General features: G+C 35.0%; 1 protein-coding gene across 17 annotated transcripts in view; it reads left to right on the forward strand.

Annotated features, from left to right (window-relative positions):
- Otogl (otogelin like) overlaps positions 1 to 20,824 on the forward strand; it is a 225,051-nt gene that overhangs the window by 156,677 nt on the left and 47,550 nt on the right. For all 17 annotated transcript variants that reach the window (XM_074084013.1, XM_074084010.1, XM_074084011.1 and 14 more), the window contains 6 exons: positions 1,346 to 1,480; positions 9,255 to 9,407; positions 11,382 to 11,501; positions 14,852 to 14,968; positions 18,890 to 19,046; positions 20,130 to 20,156. In XM_074084013.1, coding sequence (XP_073940114.1) covers positions 1,346 to 1,480; positions 9,255 to 9,407; positions 11,382 to 11,501; positions 14,852 to 14,968; positions 18,890 to 19,046; positions 20,130 to 20,156 — 709 coding nt within the window. The remainder of the gene's footprint in view (positions 1 to 1,345; positions 1,481 to 9,254; positions 9,408 to 11,381; positions 11,502 to 14,851; positions 14,969 to 18,889; positions 19,047 to 20,129; positions 20,157 to 20,824) is intronic.

Raw genomic sequence — 20,824 nt, forward strand, 5'->3', positions numbered from 1 at the left:
ACTCTTCTGAAAAGGAAGAGCAACACAAAACCTTGTATTATATATTTTTCTTCTTTGAAAACCATTCATAAAACCATAAAAGTGTGGCATTATTTTGTGAGTAGTACAATGCTATAATCATCTTAATGACCCTTATTATTCTGCTTTTCAAAGCTGAGGCAATGCTTTATAAGAGGATTGTTTAAGAAACAAAAGCGCTCAGCATCTATCAAGGAAAAATGAGTCACACAGACACACATTAATTACTCCATCAATACCAGTCATTGAAAACCTATCTTCTAGGCACTATGCTTCAGAAATTACCAAGTCAGGAAGAGTTTGGCCAGCTTAGGAAATATACTGATCTAGTGTTCATATTGCTAGCAATATGAAAAACTATGTTGGAGAACTTACATAAAGACCTATATGACTTCTAAGCATCTAATGACCCTTTCTCACTGTGAAAATCAACCCTGATCCATCTATCTTAAAATGAAGGAAGTTTCAGGAAATTTGTGTGGGTTTTTGAAAATTGGATATTGAATTCAAAAAGAAAAGTATCATCCTTTCTTTTCCTTTCAATAAAATTCTCACCTTCCACAGGGTAATAAAAGGGTTTGGAGAATAGTAGATTTTTAACTTTTGGTAAGAGAAAGACAACTTTGGAAATTTGACAAAAAGCATGGACTTACTTCCTAGAAAAGCAATGTGTATGAAGTGATGGATATGTTTGGCAATTATTATGAATTATGATGAATATGCTTGGCAATTATTTCATACCATGTACATATAACATCAAGTATTACCTCATAATTATATGCATTGAAATCAAATTCAAAAAGTTATCATAAGAATTATGTATCATACATAAAGTTCAAAACAAACCCTCAAGTAATATGCATTATTCTACTTACTAACACCAAAGATTTTTATCTTCTTTAATTCTAACTTGAGGGCAATAATTTATTCAGCCAGAAAACTCCCTAAAATAAAGAAAAGATATATTGCTTTAAATGAAAATAGTTATTTTAAGATCCCCCTAAGTGACTTATTGTATTGTTTATTATTTATGTAAAAAGAAAATTATAACAGCTGATAAATTTGAGCTATAGCAATAAAATGGTAAAAAGCTTTGTTAGAACAAAATTTTGATAGAGATATTAGAGGTAAGTGTTTAAAGACTGAGCTAGTATTTTATAAATTTTTTCACATTATTAGTTAAAAATGTTTTTATCTTAGAAGTAAGATGTTTTTAATTCCAGTGTAAACCATTGTAAATTTTGATCTGATTTAAGATTGGCAATATAAATAACTGAAACTTATATATGCTGTACATTTGTGTTAACAAAATGTTTTGACATTTCAGAGTACAGATGATTCAGATATATCTGTGATTGCCCAGAACAAGAAATGCTTCGACAATGATATTGTTTGTTCTAAAAGTGTTTTGATTTCAGTTGGGGACACTGAAATTTACCTGGATGATACGCTTTACAAACAGGTTAGTGAATTGTTTCTTTTAGGATCATTTTAACTTGTCCTGGGGATACTCAAACTAGAATAGAAGTGTTTTGGATACTTCTCTCTGTAAGTGGTTACAACATCTAGATGTTTTTGTCTTTGTCATTTTAGGTGACTTCAGTAAACCTTACTTCTGTTTGTATTCTACTTCTTCATATTCCAATTTTTTTCACTTTGCTTCCTTCTTACAGTTATCGCTCTGACCCTACCAATTCACATATTACCTGGATTCCTCCAATAGCCTTCAAATTGTTTGGAGTTAGTCAGTACTGACATAGCACCCCTGTTTATAACCTACTAGCTATTGCATTCTAGTCAAGTCTACTTAAATTCTGCAAGCTATAATTTTCCCATCTATAAACTGGGGATGATTACAGAACCTTACTCTCTAATGACGATTGAAATAATAGATTTCAAGAAATGGTTCTCCTCTTTTATCCCCCTTGTTTTTGAAGACTAAGAAGACATGCTCTTAATGAAACCATATGAACTAAATCCTGAAGGATAAGTAGATATTATCTAATGAAGAGAGGGGTGGGATGGCAACACAAAAGAATGATCACACTCAAAGGAATAGAGTTGGAAGAAGAAATGGCAGGTTTGGTTAACTGCAGTTGCTTTAATTTGTTTTGAGCAGAGTATATGGGGATGAAGGGTGTGGGAAGGGGATTTAGGGAGGGGTGTCCCAATCAACTATAACTCAGGAGACATGGGAGCAAAAGCAGTGGGTAAAGGGGCTAGGTCCAGACTATGGAAGCTCTTGAATGGCATAAGACATTTGAACTTTATTTTATAGGTGAGAAATTTTAGAGTTGAAAAGTACAGTAGAGCCTTGGTAACGGCAGGTCTTACTTCCAAGAGGACTACCACTGAAGAAAAACCATGACTACTCAGGATGCATAGAGTTCAGTGCTCTACTGCAGATCATGACTCATTTTTTCCCGTAATGCTGCCCAACTTCTGCTAAACACTAGCTGCCTTTCAGCAGATTTCAAATTTCTACTTTACTGCTTCATTTAAGTGTGTTCACTTTTCCTTGCTTGCTGGGAAACTTTTGCTTTTGGGGAGGCAAATTTTTACAAACTTATGGGCGAGGAAACACTCAGTCCCTGACCCTCCAGTCTACAACAACAGGTTATACAATGCCCTGGGGCCACCTTCTGACAAGAGGAGCCTTATTGTCTTCTAAGTTACCCAGTCAGCCTTGTTTGAACACATTTTTCAAAGTTGCATTGGTATGAAATTTCTGTTGTTTTCCAAAGAACTCCAAATCCTGGTTAAAATTTTGGTTAACAATTTGAACACAACTGACAATAACATGGGACTGACTGAAAGCTTCTCTGCATCAACTGAATTGTGTAATGCACACGGGAATTTAAAATTTTTTGGTTTTGAAATTGCTTTTGATTTTTATCTATTTATTTTTGTCTGCACTTGATCAAAACTATGTCTAATAAATTCAAAAATAATGTATACTTACTGTGTATGATCTGACAAATGGTCTTTTAAATTAAAGTGACCTCTTAGGTTTCAGAATACCATTTTCTCTAAGTTAGGTCTACAAACCTTCTGCATTAAAGTCACCTGGAATATTTGTTCTAAGTGCTGGTTTCTGTGCACTACCTCAGTAAATGCAATGGCTAAAGTTGAAATGAAATGGATGTTTTTAGTAGTACCCCAAATTCTTCTACTAAGATTTAAGAATTACTACCCTAAAACATAGCTTGCATCTCCTGCAGAAATATTGATACCAACAAGGAAACAATCCAACTTTGGGCAAAGCAGAGTTTCTTTAGTCATGTTGACATCTTTTGAAGTAATTATAGCAGTTTGGCATAGCTATCAGCTGGATACTCATTTATAGGTGAAGGTCCTCTTTATTAGCAAGAATGCTTAAAGAAAAAACAAAGGAGAAAATGGTAAATGCTCATACAAAGACGGTTTGACACATTTTTGAAGTGGTAATTACAGCTCTGTGCAACTTTGAACTTCCAATTTTCAGCTGTATGCAGGTGTTGATGAATTTCCTTTATTTAGGTTGTAAAGAATGAAGTAAGATTAAGAAAAGTAATAAAAATAGTTTAACTTTATGAAAGATGGTAAGTGAAAATAACTTCCATTTATTTATAGCAGATGGACTGTTCATCCAGGAAAAGCACTAAAAAATACACCTTTTTTAATATAAATGCACAATTATAATTCAATCAGATTAGTAAGGTATAAATATTTTATTAATTTATTCAAGCTATGTTTTTAAAAGAAAGCTACATTTCTAACTTTATCTTTCTAAGATTTTTAAAAGTTTTGTTTAAAGTGCTATAATTTGGACATTTCATATCTTACTCTTCTAAAAAAAAAAAAGCAATATCCACTATTCAAAGTAAGAAGTGTAGTAAGTCCTTTTGACCAAAATGGATTGGTCTTGTAGCAAACTGCCCTATCTAATGAAATAAAGTGTTTTACCTCCAAAGTCAATTAGAAAACTTGTGTTTTTGCATTACCATAATTGATTTAAAACCAACCTGTGGAATGAAGACAGTAAAGTCAAAGACAAATTGTATTATCTAAGAATACTAAGTGCAATGAAAGTAAAAGTAGGTCTTATGGCAAAGAGGGAGACTTGGGGGCAGAGCAGGCTACACAAACTGTAAGGCCCAGTGCTAAATGAGAATATGCGATCCCTTGTTTAAAACAGAGGTCCCACAATTTTTTTTTCATTTTTTTGTGGTTTCTTTTGACTTGTCATGGTATTTTTAAAAATTTATCTTTTAATGCTGTGCTCTCTTAAGCACGGGCTCCTCTCAAGCTTGGCTTGAGTCTGTGTGCCCAGTTTCACCTTACCTTGCTTCCTGAAGCTCAATGGTCCTTGGGTGGGAGAAGAGAGGCAGTGGCTGAGAACCAGTCCTGGGAGGTGGAGGTTACAGCAGGCAGTGAAAGGCATGTGAATCAAGTCTCCAAGATGCTGGTACATGTTCTTTGTCTACTTAACAAATCACAAATTCAAGGAAAAATTATTAGCATTTCAACATGGCAACTACAGAACATCATACTCCAAGTGTGCTCCCTCCCCACTCTAATCATGGGTCTCTACCATTGCACTCGTCAATGCCCACCAATCAAGCTCGTTTGTGGGCTGAGAGTTTTTTAGGGCAGTCAGTTGAGGCCTGACTGAGGAGGAAGCATATGGGTCACAGTTGTTGGGAATGGGGTACACTACGCCAGACTCTGTGAGAACTCCTAAGAGGAGGAAAATTAAACATAGAGGACTTGAGATGGTACAAGTTAATAGGAAGCACAGAAAGAAGGTCAGCCTGACGGAGCCTAGTCAAGAAGGGTAGGAGTTTGGGGAGTGAAAGAGGATGAGGCTAGGTAGAGCCGGTTAGCAATGAGCAGTTGTATCTATTCTATACAATATTGTACTGCACACTTATTTTAAGTATAGCCTTGGTCTAAGAGACTAAACATTCCTTATGGATACAACTAGGTTTATTTCATTTGTCCTTTGTAATATTTATTAAAAAGCTACTGTAACATAGTATCCTCAATGTATGCTTTTGTTGTTGTTGTTACTTTGGGGAGAAAAATAAAGTATTTCATATATTTTCTCCATTTTTATTCTGCTTCTAGATAAATTAGGTTTACTTACTTTGACAAAACCATCTATTTCCAAAGTTACTATTTGAGTTAATTTCAAGGTTGTATTCAATGTAATCATATTTGGGAATAGCCCCTTTTTATAAAAATTATTGCATATTTACACTCTGTGCTAAAGGTACTCTAATTTCCCAATGTATTGCATCTTTAATTTCTCCCTACTTTTATACTCTCTAATATATACATTGTTTCCTTTTAATATAAAAACCACTTTCTGTCACTTTCCTATTCAAAAGACTTACTAACTGTATTTTGCACATGTGATAGTCACTGTGTTATGGGTAACTTGGTTGCAAAAGTCTCAGACAGTGTTTCATCATGTAATCTGTGCCGTAGCCCTTTGAGGCTCTTTCTTTTTTTTAGTCCTTAGCCTACCTTGGACATTCCTGCACATCAGCTTTATTCAAGACATTCCTTTCTTTTAAATTTTTTTCTTTCTTTCTTTTATTTTATCATTTTTACATTTGCTCATATGTGTATACATTGTTTGGGCCACCTCCCCTCCACTCCCAACCCTGCTTCCAGGAAGAACCTGTTCCGCCCTCTTGTTCTCCAATTTTGTTGAAGAGAAAACATAAGAGATAATAAGAAAGACATGGTGTTTTTGCTAGTTTGATGTAAAGATAGCTATGCAGAGAGATTGCTAGCATTGCTTCCATGCACTTGTATATTGCAATCCATGTTGGTTCCTCTCTGCCAGACCTCTTCACTACTTCCTGGTCCCCTTCCCATAGTGGCCTCTGCCAGTTTAAGATTACTATATTAGCTCCTCTACAGTGGGCACATCAAACACTTTCAAGTTTTGGGTTTCCTACTTTTCCCTATTCCTCCTGTATGTATTCTTCCCTTAGCGTGTGACCCAGGTTCAATAATATTACTGCATTTGTTTTAGATCTATAATCTGCCTATGAGGGAGAACATGCGATTTTTGGCTTTCTGAGCCTGGCTAACTTTGCTTAAGATGATGTTCTCCAGTTCCATCCACTTACTTGTGAATGACAAAATTTCATTCTTCTTTGTGCCTGAGTAAAATTCCATTGTGTATAAATACCACATTTTCTTTTTTTTTCTTTTATTATTCATATGTGCATACAAGGCTTGGTTCATTTCTCCCCCCTGCCCCCACCCCCTCCCTTACCACCCACTCCGCCCCCTCCCCTCAATACCCAGCAGAAACTCTTTTGCCCTTATTTCTAATTTTGTTGTAGAGAGAGTATAAACAATAATAGGAAGGAACAAGGGTTTTTGCTGGTTGAGATAAGGATAGCTATACAGGGAGTTGAGTCACATTGATTTCCTGTGCGTGTGTGTTACCTTCTAGATTAATTCTTTTTGATCTAATCTTTTCTCTAGGACCTGTTCCCCTTTTCCTATTGGCCTCAGTTGCTTTTAAGGTATCTCCTTTAGTTTCTCTGCATTAAGGGCAACAAATGCTAGCTAGTTTTTTAGGTGTCTTACCTATCCTCACCCCTCCCTTGTGTGCTCTCGCTTTTATCATGTGCTCATAGTCCAATCCCCTTGTTGTGTTTGCCCTTGATCTAATGTCCACATATGAGGGAGAACATACGAATTTTGGTCTTTTGGGCCAGGCTAACCTCACTCAGAATGATGTTCTCCAATTCCATCCATTTACCAGCAAATGATAACATTTCGTTCTTCTTCATGGCTGCATAAAATTCCATTGTGTATAGATACCACATTTTCTTAATCCATTCATCAGTGGTGGGGCATCTTGGCTGTTTCCATAACTTGGCTATTGTGAATAGTGCTGCAATAAACATGGGTGTGCAGGTGCCTCTGGAGTAACCTGTGTCACAGTCTTTTGGGTATATCCCCAAGAGTGGTATTGCTGGATCAAATGGTAGATCGATGTCTATCTTTTTAAGTAGCCTCCAATTTGGTTCATTAATTTTCAGGCAGTTTAGTTTTTTGAGCTCCCTGTATATTCTGGTTATCAGTCCTTTGTCTGATAGTTAGTGAATATTTTCTCCCACTCTGTGGGTGGTCTCTTCAATGTAGAGACCATTTCTTTTGTTGGGCAGAAGCGTTTTAATTTCATTAGTCCAATGATATTAATTTCATTTAGTCCCATTTGTCCATCCTTTCCCTTAGTTGCTGCACTGTTAGAATTCTGTTGATGAAATCTTTACCTATACCTGTTGCTTCCAGAGTAGTCCCTGCTCTTTCATGTACTAACTGCAAGGTTTCAGTTCTGATATTAAGGTCTTTCATCTACCTTGAGTTGATACTAGTACAGGGTGACAGGCATGGATCTAGTTTCAGTTTTCTGCAGGCAGATAACCACTTTTCCCAGCAACATTTGTTGAAGAGGCTGTCTTTTCTTCATCATGTGTTTTTGGCACTTGTCAAAAATGAGGTGGGCATAGCTGGATGGATTCATGTTTGGGTCCTTTATTCTGTTCCACTGGTCTTCATATCTGTTTTTGTGCCAGTATCATTCTGTTTCTATTGCTATGTCTCTGTAGTATAGTTTGAAGTCAAGTATTGTGATACCTCCAGCATTGCTCTTTTTGCTCAGTATTGCCTTGGCTATTCACGGTCCTTTGTGTTTCCAGGGCAGATTAGGGTAGATTTTTCAATCTCTGTGATGAATGTCCTTGGGATTTTGATGGGAATTGCATTGAACATGTAGATTGCTTTTGGTAGTGCAGCATTTTTGCTATGATGATTCTGACAATCCATGAGCATTGGAGATCTTTCCACCTTCTGTTGTCTTCCTTGATCTCTTTCTTCACTGGTTTGTAGTTTTCCTTGTAGAGGTCATTTACATCCTTTATTAAGTTTATTCCTAGGTTTTGATATTCTTTGAGGCTATTGTAAATGGAATTGTTTTCATATATTCTTTCTCAATTTGTTCATTATTGGTGTATAGAAAGGCTACTGATTTTTGTGAGTTGATTTTGTATCCTGCTACATGGCTGAAGCTGTTTATGATGTTTAGGAGTTTTTGGGTGGAGTTATTTGGGTCTTTGAGGTATAGGATCATGTCATCTGCAAATAGAGATACTTTGATTATTTCTTTACTTGTTTATATTCCTTTTATTTCTTCTTCTTACCTTATTGCTCTTGCTAGGAATTCCAGGACTGTGTTGAATAGGAGTGGGGAAGAATGGACATCCTTGTCTCATTCCTGACTTTAGGGAAAATGGTTTCAGTTTTTCCCCATTAAGTATGATGTTGGCTATAGGAATCATTTCTTCTCCATTCTCATTCCCAGTCCTCTATTCCTGTACAAACATTTTACAAATCAGTCATGTCCCACCTCATGCAAGAAACCTTCCTAAGCCTGTCAATCATTTACACACATATATACATATGGATACATATAGGTATAGCTGTGTATATATGTACATATATAGCTGTGTATATATGTACATATATTGTGCTCTTGTTTTTCAGTGACCAAACTCTGTCTTATGTAGAAATTTTCATTGGTTGCACATGAATCCTCTCACTCTGCTTCCTCATCAGCCTGTGGTATCATGAGGGGTTTGTTATTATTAATATTGCTAAATTTTGCTTGCTTTTTGTGTACAGTGGTATCCCACTGTGGTTTTAATTCCTAACAACTACACAAAAAAGAAATTTTCATTGGTTTGTGAAGGTAGTGTCTCCCACCAAATTTAATAATTCTATTTTTCAGTAAATATTTAACAACATCAGTAGCCTTCATGCATGCTGTTATTAACTAATGAGAACCTTAGCAAGGCCAAATTTCTCTCTTTTGCAGGCAAAGCCGTACATTTTTCATTCTCGGTCATGTTTATTCACTATTAATTCAGAATTTCTAATTCAGCAGCTCTGTGCCCATTCCCTCAATTAAGCTCTGCCCATAACTGAGATACTTTTCCCTTTTATCTTTTTATCCATGTTGAGTCCGTCTACCAGTCTTCATCTGATTATCAATGCTATGTACTTCCTATTTTATGCATTTGGTTTGTCTTTTCTTACAGAACTCAGAAAAGACATGGAAAATCAATAATATTAGTACAGATAATTTTATTGGCAGATATTAACTTAATTTTATACCTTCTGGTTAGAACATGATATTCATTGTTCATTTTATTTTATTTTCTTAGAAGAAACGAACAGGATTTTTTCTGGAAAGTAAATCAACATATCAGCTTTGGAAAGCTGGGTACTACACGGTGGTATACTTCCCAGAGAATGATATCACTGTTCTTTGGGATAGGAAAACAACCATCCACATCAAAGTTGGGCCACAGTGGAAGGTAGGTCAACCTAACCTCCACATGAGATGCAAGAAATGAAAGTACATTTGCCTTTTGATGTTTGATGAAAATAAAATGATGTTATATTTTCAGTTACTAATCAAATCCCCCGAAGAAGATTGTCACCATCTAGTGTACAATGCTTGTTTTAGTTCTTTTTTGACTTTTGCCTAACAGCATCTTTTTTTCAAGGTTGCCTAGGTTGGCTCTTTTCCTCCCCGACTCCAGCTTGCTTAGGGGATTTGTCTGTGGTACAGTTAGATTCATTTGTTACAATCTATTTTCTATATGTTGTTCCACATTCTGGGTATAAGTTTATATATAGTAATACTGAAACAAAATATTTAAAAAATTACTCTGATGGTTCTACGGATTTTGACAAATGTGTGGTTTCCGGGTCCACTATGACAATTCTAGGAGAACAAATCTATCAACCCCCCACATTTTGCTCATGATGCCCTTTTTTGTCAATCCTTACTTCTACCCCAAGCCCCAAGCCCCAAGCCCCAAGCAAACACTCTTTATTTTCCATTGTCTTTCCCATATATCATATTAATAGAATTGTGTAATAGGTAGTCTTTGGGATCTAACTTCTTCAACTTGGTAAAAGAAATTTAAGATTCATTTATATTGCTTTGTGAATTAAAAGTTTGATACTTTATAGTAGTGAATAGCATTCTGTTGTACAAGTGTGTTATAGTTTATCTATTCATGAATTATCTATAATTTTTGGTGATGTATATTGTTTTATATAACATTTTCTGTTAAATATTTTTATATTGTGAAATTTTCATTTTAGATATTTAGAATTTTATTAAGTATTTCAAATTTAATGGTGCTTTATAAACATTGCTATATCTAAAAAATTTGAAATTGAAATTGAGATGCATGGATATAATCTGTGTCAAATTAGAGGAAACATTGGAATAGCAGCAACATATTCTCATAAAAATATAAGAAACTTTATACTTTAAAAAGTTTAATAAGCTGTGAATTTAAAGCATGACTGTATACTAAAGCCACAATCTTTCCACTTTAAGGGGAATTAAGCCCTAAGCTTAGATTTGTAGGGATCTCCCATATCTGATGAATCTGAAATTGTCTTTAGCTTTTTCCATCCTTCAACTAATGTTCTCTTTCATTCTTCCTCATATATCTTCTGTTTCCTACTTTTTAGAAACATGTTAACCATTTGTCTATATCACTCTTATTGTGGCTTCAGCTTTGGTATGACTGTTGTGGAAGTAGTGACTGCCCTTGGATAGGGCAGAGGCCCCTTGGTAATTAGTGAACACTGCAGCTGTAACTGCCTAGGGTTGTTGTCTGCTTTGCTGGAGGCATGGGCAGCTTATTTCACAGGTTTAAATTCAAGGTTTGAAAGAGGAGCTCCATTGTTATAGAATATCATCCATTTCTGCAAGTCTTCCTCTTTCCTCCAAGAGTGAAGTTTTCCACATAATTTTGAGAAAATCCTAGTGGATATTGCTGTATAGTCCATATGGCCATTGCAATAACCATTTCACAACTCATAATATCCTAAATTATCTTTACTGGTTCAACATTGATAGTATTAGGAAATCTTAAACATATCATCCTTTGGGGCTTTCATAATAATAAGATTTATAGTTATATATAGATTAATATACATACTTATATGTGTATATTATGTTTGTATAACTGTAGTGTATGATTATATTTTTATGATTTACTTATGTTATTAGTATCAATGCTAAGATACACTTAAGTGTGAATAGGTAAGATTTGGGGGCTGGTAAAATACTTTTTGAGAATTTAAAATAATTAGAAGTATAACTAAATAGGCATGAAACTCCACTTTCTTCAAAACATTTATCTTTTAAAATGTTTGCTGTTGAAGTTATATGTATATTTTAAACCTTTCAAGTTTTAGTGCATACAAGTCTTTATATGTTAAAGTAAACACAAATATTTCATAATAATTTTCTTCAACTTTAGAACAAACTATCAGGATTGTGTGGAAACTTTGACAAATGTACTTCAAATGATATGACCACATCTAATAACTTGGAAGTACGAAATGCCCAGGTATTTGGAGATAGCTGGGCATTGGGACAGGTAAGTTAAGTATATGTATTTTAGAATGAAACAGACTTAGAATTTCATTTACTAGAAAATTTCATTTAGCATAAATTGTATGTTAATATTTTACATAATATTTCTACTGGAATTCATAGCTGATAAACTTTCATATTTATCTTCTTATGTAATTCTTGTGATAGCAAAAAATAGATAAAGACATTGATTTGAATCTCAGGGAGTTAAGTTACTTGTTTAATATATATCATATAGCCAGAAAGTAGCAAGTCACATTTTCTCTCTCATGTTTTCCCCACCATAGCAAAATGCCTTGTCAATATATCTGCATTTCTAAGAATGATATAATTTTGCCATCTCAAAGCAATGAATAAATAATGGCAGAAATTCTTAACATTTGCTTTCCTAGAACATGAGGGTTATTAGTTTAACATAAAAATAAAGGCCTGTACCTGTACCTGTGTGGGGAGAAGAATTTGTGGTCAACTACCTTTGGGAGCAATTGAATAAATTGTCAGACACATTTTTAAGGACTCCTCAAGGCCTCACTCTTTTTTTTTGGTGGTTTTGAACTCAGAGCCTCATGCTTGCTACTCAGGCTCTCTACCACTTTAGTCACTCCACCAGCGGATTCCTCAAGGCATTGTACCTATAAAAAAGGCATATGTGTGAAGGATTTCCCAAAGTTATTGACACAGAACCCATGTTTTTATTTATAAATTCTCAGTAGAGTAGTATCCTGTGGTATACACTTTGAGAAATGCTGAATTACCTCAGATTCAAATTAGAAATTTCTCCTACATTTTTTCTTGCTCTTTTTAATGGATAGGAGTGTTTTGAAACAACAATTTCCTGATTGGTTATATTTGTTTACTTACTTCACTACTTTGCCTAATATTCATATTAACATGTCTAAATCTCTTTTAAAGAATAAAGAAAGAATAAGGTAAAATATCTCCCACTCAGTAAAATTTGAGCAGCATATTTCTGTGTGGTCTAAACTTAAAAGTACAAAGATAGTATTTTTTAATATCAAAATTATCTATTTTGAGAGAGACAAAATCCTTTTAATTATTTCTGTGTTATAACTTCTTGTCTGTAAAAGATTTTGAAGAAATCATTTTACATTTCTCCTATTTTCAAATGGATCAAGGAATATTTTCTAGCAACACTTAAATATTTGTAGTGATCAAGTCATTTTAAACCTTTAAAATGAATTTTCTTGTTCATATTTAATGGATAAATCGAAAAGTCAAATCTTCATTCCTTTTTTTTTGAGATTATTACTCTGTACCAAATTCCCTTTTTAAAACTTAAATTTACTTTTTAAATCAGTACTGAAAATCATAAAAATTGTATATAAGAATAGCATGTGCTGGTATCTTGTGGTATTTTGGTACATATATATATCATGTAATAAGGTTAAACATATGCTTCCTCAAATGTTTGTCTTTTTGGCAATACTGGGGTTTGAACTCAGGGTCTTTTGCTTACTAGGCAAGCTCCATACCACTGAGTCATGCTTTCAGCCTTTTATGTTTTAGTTATTATTCCAATAGATTCTCAAGTGTTTAGCCTGGGCTGGCCTCGAACCAAGATCCTTCTATCTATTCCTCCTGCCTATGTGGGATAGTAGTCTGTGCGACAACACACCCAGCTTATTTGCTGAGATTTGCTCTTGCTAACTTTTTGTTCTTTTTGGCCTCAAATCTGATCCTTTTTGTATCTGCCCCTCAAGTAGCTGGGATTACAGCCATGTACTACCACATTGGTCCTCTTATCACTTCTTTATTGAAACAAAAACTTTCAAAATCCTTCCTTTTAACTTTCTGAGGCTCTATAGTACATAATCATAAGCCTTCTTGCTCTTATCAACTGCAACCTAGTACTCATTTATCAACCTTTCTCCATTCCTCTCTCCATTCTAAGTTCATCCACTAAGTTTTATTTACCACAGTGTTTCCCACAATATAAAGACCCTGATCATTAATAAAACACAGTCTTCCCATAAGAATTTTAGTGTCTATGTTAGTAGATGAGGTAGAAATATTAACAAAAAAAGCAATGGCAAGATTGGTGCTTTGATGGAAGTATACAGGAGGTGGAACTTTTAATGGTCCCAGGAAGGTTCCTGGAGAAGGTGTCTGGTAAATGAATTCTTTAAGAATTACAGGATATGAGAAGTGAAGCTTTTGGGAAGGAAGATAACAAGAAAAGGAGGGAGCAGCCACCTAGTAGATGTGAGGAGAATGGAGAGAGAAGAGTGCATAAGATGAATTTTAATAAAGTTCAAAATGGTGGTGGCAAAGAGTCTGAGATGGAGAATAGTAGGAAGGCAAAGGACAGAACTGTGAGATAAGAGGGGAGGAGGCTTGTGTGGTTCACCTAGAACCATCAGTGGAGATCAGAATATAAATTTGAGGACATTAAAGATGAAAATCACCAGTGCTGAAAGATGGTATTAGAAATGATGGAACTTGGAAGGTTCTGGAAATTTCTCACCTTTTGACTTCAACAACTTCAGATGCTGGTGTTCCTCCCCAGATAGAGCAAAGGGGAGGAGGTGAGGGAGATGGGTGCAGTTAAGCATGTATCTGGAGAGATGTGACTGGGAGATACTTAGAAGGAAAGAGATCTGGGATGGAAATAGGGATTTTGCAGTAATATATTCAGGTTGTTGATGACAGGGCAAGTGTACACAATGAGAAAAACAGAGGTTTAGGAATAAAACCTTGCAAAGTGGGAAGGGAGCAGGAGATTGGGGAATAGCAGCCCATGAAGTACAGTACCAGAAAACCCATAGAAAATTGTGCTGTCAAAGCGAAAGGATTAGAGACATTAAAGGGCCAGGTAATAAGCAGAACCACAGGTTGCAAAAGGCCAAGTGGGAGGCAGACTGAAAAGTTACTTTTATAGCTGGTAATGAAGAGGCCATTGATGACCCTTCTCAGAGCAGTTTCAGGGAGATAAATTAGAGAGAAGAGAAGCCAAAGTGCCGAGTGTGTGGGAGTTGAGTCTGTAGAGACTTGAATACTTGCAATTTCTTAGAAGATAGACTGTGACAAAAATGACAGATAAAAATTAATGGAAAGAGGTTCATGCTTATAGAGTTTGTCATGGAAACGCTGTAATTAAGAAAAATGAAACACTGTCTCCACTGTATCTCTAATGTGATTATGATTTCAATATTCTGTTTAGTTGCTGTCAAAAGTAATATGTGCATTAACCATACATGGGTGAGTGCATGTGTGGCAGGTGAAGCTTGTCTTAAGGATGAGAATATACTAGATCCCTTTGTTGTGGATGAAGAAAGATAGGTTACTTTGGTTTATGCTAGAGGAATCACTTTCTTCCTTAAAATGTTTCAACAGTGTGCAGATACAGTCGAAATAATGAAACCTTGTGAAGCGCATCAAAACAAATTTCCTTATGCCAAAAAAGAATGCTCCATTTTGTACAGTGATGTTTTTGCTCCTTGCCGCAATGTGGTAAGTGAATTCTTTTCTAAACTTTCAGCTGTAAAGAGGTACTGCTGTATCTATAATATTCAGATGAGTGGGAAGATGGTTGAGCTGCTCGTGGGGTTTTCAGGTGTACTATTTAGCCACTGCTGGGGACCTATTTGTAAGTATTTCTCTATAGAAGAGATGCATTTAGTTGACTTGCTTTCTTGCTTACTATAGCTCACTTAATAGTGTACATTTGTATATAATACTTGTAAGAATTTGTTCTACTTTATGAAATATTATTTTTTTAGTGGTACTGGGGTTTGAACTCAGGGCCTCATGCTTGCTTGGCAGGTATTCTGCCACTTGAGTCACTTTGCTAGACCTATTTTTAGTTATTGTTTTAGACGTTTTTCACATAGGGTCTCATGTTTTTTGCTTTGGCTAGTCTTAGAACACAATCCTCCTATCTATGCCTCCGTTTTAGCTGGGATCACAGGTACTTGCCACCATATCCAGCTTATTTTTTTGAGATGGTGTCTTGCTAACTTTTTGCCCTGGCCGTCCTCAAATATGATGCTTTACCTTCCAGAAATATTAATGATATACAGCATTTTCTAATCAAGGGCATAAATGTTTATCTGTCTTCAGGGAAAATTGACAAATGGGTGTTTTTATCAACCCAAAGTATAGTTTATAAAGATTACTAGTGACATATTTAGTTAGAATGGTTTTAGAAGCACATTGCAAAAATGTCATTTATTTAGAAACAATTTTCTAAACTCCTTCCCCACATAATAATGCCAGGTTTCACAGAAGGTCTGCTGCTGCACCAAGATGTGCTAGTTATCTGGAGGAAAAGGAGCTCATGTAAGCTCTGAGCTGTGAGCTAAGTTGGCTGTTTTTTTCTCCAAATGCCAATTCTGTTTGAAACAATGAAAACTGGACAAATATGATTATTCAGACAAAGCTATTTGGTATAAATTTTCTTGAAAATGAGTGAAGTTAAGTCTGTGGCTTCAAAGAAAACACCCAATGGTTTCTCATCGCTAATTTTTTTTTTTGAACATTCAAATAAAAAATAGAATTTTAAAAACTTGGATCTACCACTGTGAGCTTAAAAGTTTTGTGATACTTAGTGACTCTTCTGATAATATAGACATTAATATGTACAAATGTGACTTGTTGCTATTGTATCTAATCAAATGTGTCAACATTCAGAAGATGTGTGTGTCAGTGCATTTTCCAAATGACCAATGCATGATGTTGCAGGAGTAAAGGGTACATGTTGTAAGTGAGTTAAAACAGAGGATTTTAATTTAGCATGTAGAAAGTTCACTGGCACAATTTGCAGCTTACCTTACCTTTAAAGAAGCAATATTTTTGAATTTTTGATAGAGGATCAAGGAATAGCACAATTACCTGAAAGAGATATTGAAATACTCCTTGTTTTCCAACCATACGTGTGTATGGCTCTGAATTTTCTTCATATAACATAATTCAACCAAAATCAACCCCAAATATAAATAATATAACAGGCTGAATGAAAAAGCATGTATGAGATCTAACTATATGGTATTAAGGCAGACACTAAAAAGATTCACAAAAAATGGAAAATATTGTACTCTTCTCTCCAACTTATTTTATTTTGAGAAATATAGCTATTTTTCTCTAAAATATGTTATTTATGTTGTTAAAATGTAATAACTCTATTATTGTTATTTTTTAAATGCCTTAGTTTTATGTTAATAAGGCAACTATTGATAGATATCATTTCATAAACAAGCTCTTTGGGAATCTTGAAATTTTTTAAGAGTGTAAAGGGATTTTGAGACAAAAAAAGTTGGATCACTGCTACTTTAGAGGTATGTAGGTACACTTGAGTCCTGTTGTAGGAAGTCATGCTTTTGAGACTTAGAGTTTTTAAGGACCATATCTGCTTGGCAAGAAAAAACACTGTGTCTTATCTAGAGTCCTGAAGCACAGAGTTTACTGGTTCTTCTTCTGGCTGCCACTTGAAAAGACAAATCAACCCATTGTCTGGTCTACAAAATAAAATACAAATCAGTCTCCCTAAACTCTGCTTCTTTTATAATACACCATCATGAGATATTATGTTTACTCTGCTACTTATCAAGTATAATACAAATGAAGTAATTAAGTAAAGAGATGAGGAAATTTTAAGAAATTGCTGTTGTTATTCATGGTTACTGGAATTTTGCCTAAGAGGAGATTAAAAAAAGTCATGTGAAGTACAACTGGAAGCGGAACATGCTTTTCTTTTAATTTTTTTTTTTTCATTTTTCTTTTATTATTCATATGTGCATACAAGGCTTGGTTCATTTCTCCCCCCTGCCCCCACCCCCTCCCTTACCACCCACTCCGCCCCCTCCCGCTCCCCCCCTCAATACCCAGCAGAAACTATTTTGCCCTTATCTCTAATTTTGTTGTAGAGAGAGTATAAGCAATAATAGGAAGGAACAAGGGGTTTTGTTGGTTGAGATAAGGATAGCTATACAGGGCATTGACTCACATTGATTTCCTGTGTGTGGGTGTTACCTTCTAGGTTAATTCTTTTTGATCTAACCTTTTCTCTAGTTCCTGGTCCCCTTTTCCTATTGGCCTCATTTGCTTTAAGGTATCTGCTTTAGTTTCTCTGCGTTAAGGGCAACAAATGCTAGCTAGTTTTTTAGGTGTCTTACCTATCCGCACCCCTCCCTTGTGTGCTCTCGCTTTTATCATGTGCTCATAGTCCAATCCCCTTGTTGTGTTTGCCCTTGATCTAATGTCCACATATGAGGGAGAACATACGATTTTTGGTCTTTTGAGCCAGGCTAACCTCACTCAGAATGATGTTCTCCAATTCCATCCATTTACCAGCGAATGATAACATTTCGTTCTTCTTCATGGCTGCATAAAATTCCATTGTGTATAGATACCACATTTTCTTAATCCATTCGTCAGTGGTGGGACATCTTGGCTGTTTCCATAACTTGGCTATTGTGAATAGTGCCGCAATAAACATGGATGTGCAGGTGCCTCTGGAGTAACAGTCTTTTGGGTATATCCCCAAGAGTGGTATTGCTGGATCAAATGGTAGATCGATGTCCATCTTTTTAAGTAGCCTCCAAATTTTTTTCCAGAGTGGTTGTACTAGTCTACATTCCCACCAACAGTGTAAAAGGGTTCCTTTTTCCCCGCATCCTCGCCAACACCTGTTGTTGGTGGTGTTGCTGATGATGGCTATTCTAACAGGGGTGAGGTGGAATCTTAGTGTGGTTTTAATTTGCATTTCCTTTATTGCTAGAGATGGTGAGCATTTTTTCATGTGTTTTCTGGCCATTTGAATTTCTTCTTTTGAGAAAGTTCTGTTTAGTTCACATGCCCATTTCTTTATTGGTTCATTAGTTTTGGGAGAATTTAGTTTTTTAAGTTCCCTGTATATTCTGGTTATCAGTCCTTTGTCTGATGTATAATTGGCAAATATTTTCTCCCACTCTGTGGGTGTTCTCTTCAGTTTAGAGACCATTTCTTTTGATGAACAGAAGCTTTTTAGTTTTATGAGGTCCCATTTATCTATGCTATCTCTTAGTTGCTGTGCTGCTGGGGTTTCATTGAGAAAGTTTTTACCTATACCTACTAACTCCAGAGTATTTCCTACTCTTTCTTGTATCAACTTAAGCTTTTTCTTTTAATTATGTGAATTTGCTAATAATGAAACAACATACTTCTAAAACTCTCATCTGTTATATCACAGGTGTTGATATTTATTTGTTATTCTTCTTCCTTGTTTTTCTAATTCTTTGATGTTACATTTGTCTAATAATTCCTTTCTCCTTCTGGCAGCATAGGAGGTTGAGATGATGAGAACTCTCTAGTTGGCAGTATTCTGTTCATAATGATAGTTTTGAAAATCTAATAGTTGTCTTATTGAAATTATTTCCCCTTTCACTTTATTTTCAGATTGATGTTACTTCTTTCGTCAAAAATTGCCATGAAGATACATGCAACTGTAATCTTGGTGGGGATTGTGAGTGTTTATGCACCAGTGTGGCTGCATACGCATACAAGTGCTGTCAGGAAGGGGTGTCCATTCACTGGAGATCACCCACTGTTTGTGGTGAGTGCCCTGCGTAGAACATCCTTTGGTGGACACCTTTTAAGAGGATCCATGTTAATTGTGGGTTTACCATAAATCCAATGCCACGAACCTCATGGAAATAGTTTCTGTGAATTTTAGATGACAAAATTTTACAATCCTTTGAAAATCACAAATTTTAGTATAAGAAATGGAAAAATTTTAAAATTAATTAGTTAATGTATTTATTTATTTCTGCTGCACTAAAGTTGAACTCAGGGCCTCACACTTGCTAGGCAGGCACTCTTACCACTCCGACTGCCCTTTTTTGTATTGAGTATTTTTGAGATAGGGTCTCCCAAACTATTTGCTGGGCTGGCTTTGAACCATGGACCTCTTGATCTTTGCCTCCTGAGTAGTGGATTACTGGCATGGGCCACCAGTTGATGGCTGTCATATACTTACATGAAATAGAACAAAGAAACCTCTTGCAATTGCTTCAAGTGGGGTGGGGAGGGGTCAAGGAAGAGAGATGGTAGGAGTGATCTAACCAATGTATAATGTAAGTCTATTTGGAAATGCCACAATAAATTCTCTCTGTACAATGAATATATCTTAATAAAAATTAATGAATAAAAATAAAATTAATGTCATTTCAAAGTTAACTGTTTGCTGATCCTATAATATTTGAAATATGGAATATATGAATGACATCCTTAAATAAATTGTTTATGATTGCAATTCTTTTATGCCTGTGAACTTTCACTGTTCTGATTATAAGATATTTTAAAAAAATGACTTTGAACTTGCTTTTGGATTAAACATTCCATTGACTTGTGTAGGTGACTAGTCATCTGAAAAACAGATTACAACTTAGACAGTTTCAATTGACGTTTATAAATAAGCAGGTATATCTGCCTGCCTTTAGGCTGAACTTGCGAAAACTTAATTAGTTCAACACATTGCCTTAAAGAATTCCCTTTGCTCAGAGGAATTTCCTAAATAGTGATGTCATTTTATGTTCTTTCATGTGGTTAGTAATAAATATATAGTTATATCTTTCATATATTCAGGCCAATGGTTAGCTTCTTACATAATTTAATATTTATTCTTTTTTTCTTTTAGCACTTGATTGTGAATATTACAATGAAGGTATGTGACATTTTAATAAAAAATCATAATTCTTTATTATTCTTTTATTCTTTATTCTAATATTCTATTAGATATATTTTCAGATTAAAACTCTTTGAACAATTTATACCTTGAGCCAAGTAGACATACTTCATAGCTTGGTTTATTACTTTATAAAAGCCTTCAACTTCTAAAAGTTACCTAAATTTCTAAGTTTGTGTGTTAAAATTTGTTCTCTGAAAAATAAAAGTGTGTAGTTTAAATTCACAGCACTTATAAAGGCCCTCAATAAATAGTTTTTAAATAAGAATTAATGAGTAAAGCTAATTTTATTTTTTAGGTAAAAAAGATAAAAGACATACACCAAAGATATACCATGAACCATTGTGTGTTAGTATGGACACTGTTCAAAATTTCTTAAATTTTGTTTCATTGTTTTGTGGTACTGGGGTTTGAACTCAGAGCCTTGTGCTTGCTAGCAGACGTTGTACCACTTGAGTTACACCTCTATCACTTTCTTTTATTTTTAATTGACAACAGCTATATAAACTTATGGAGTAAATGGGGTAAACATTTCATTTACCTGTGTAGGTGGTTAGTTATCTGAAGAACAGATTAAAATGTGGACAGTTTCATGATACATGTAGATATGTGAAATGATAAAATTAGGCTTATTAGCATATCCCTCA

The sequence above is a fragment of the Castor canadensis genome, chromosome 8 (genome assembly GCF_047511655.1).
Source record: "Castor canadensis chromosome 8, mCasCan1.hap1v2, whole genome shotgun sequence".
Taxonomy (NCBI): Eukaryota; Metazoa; Chordata; class Mammalia; order Rodentia; family Castoridae; genus Castor; species Castor canadensis.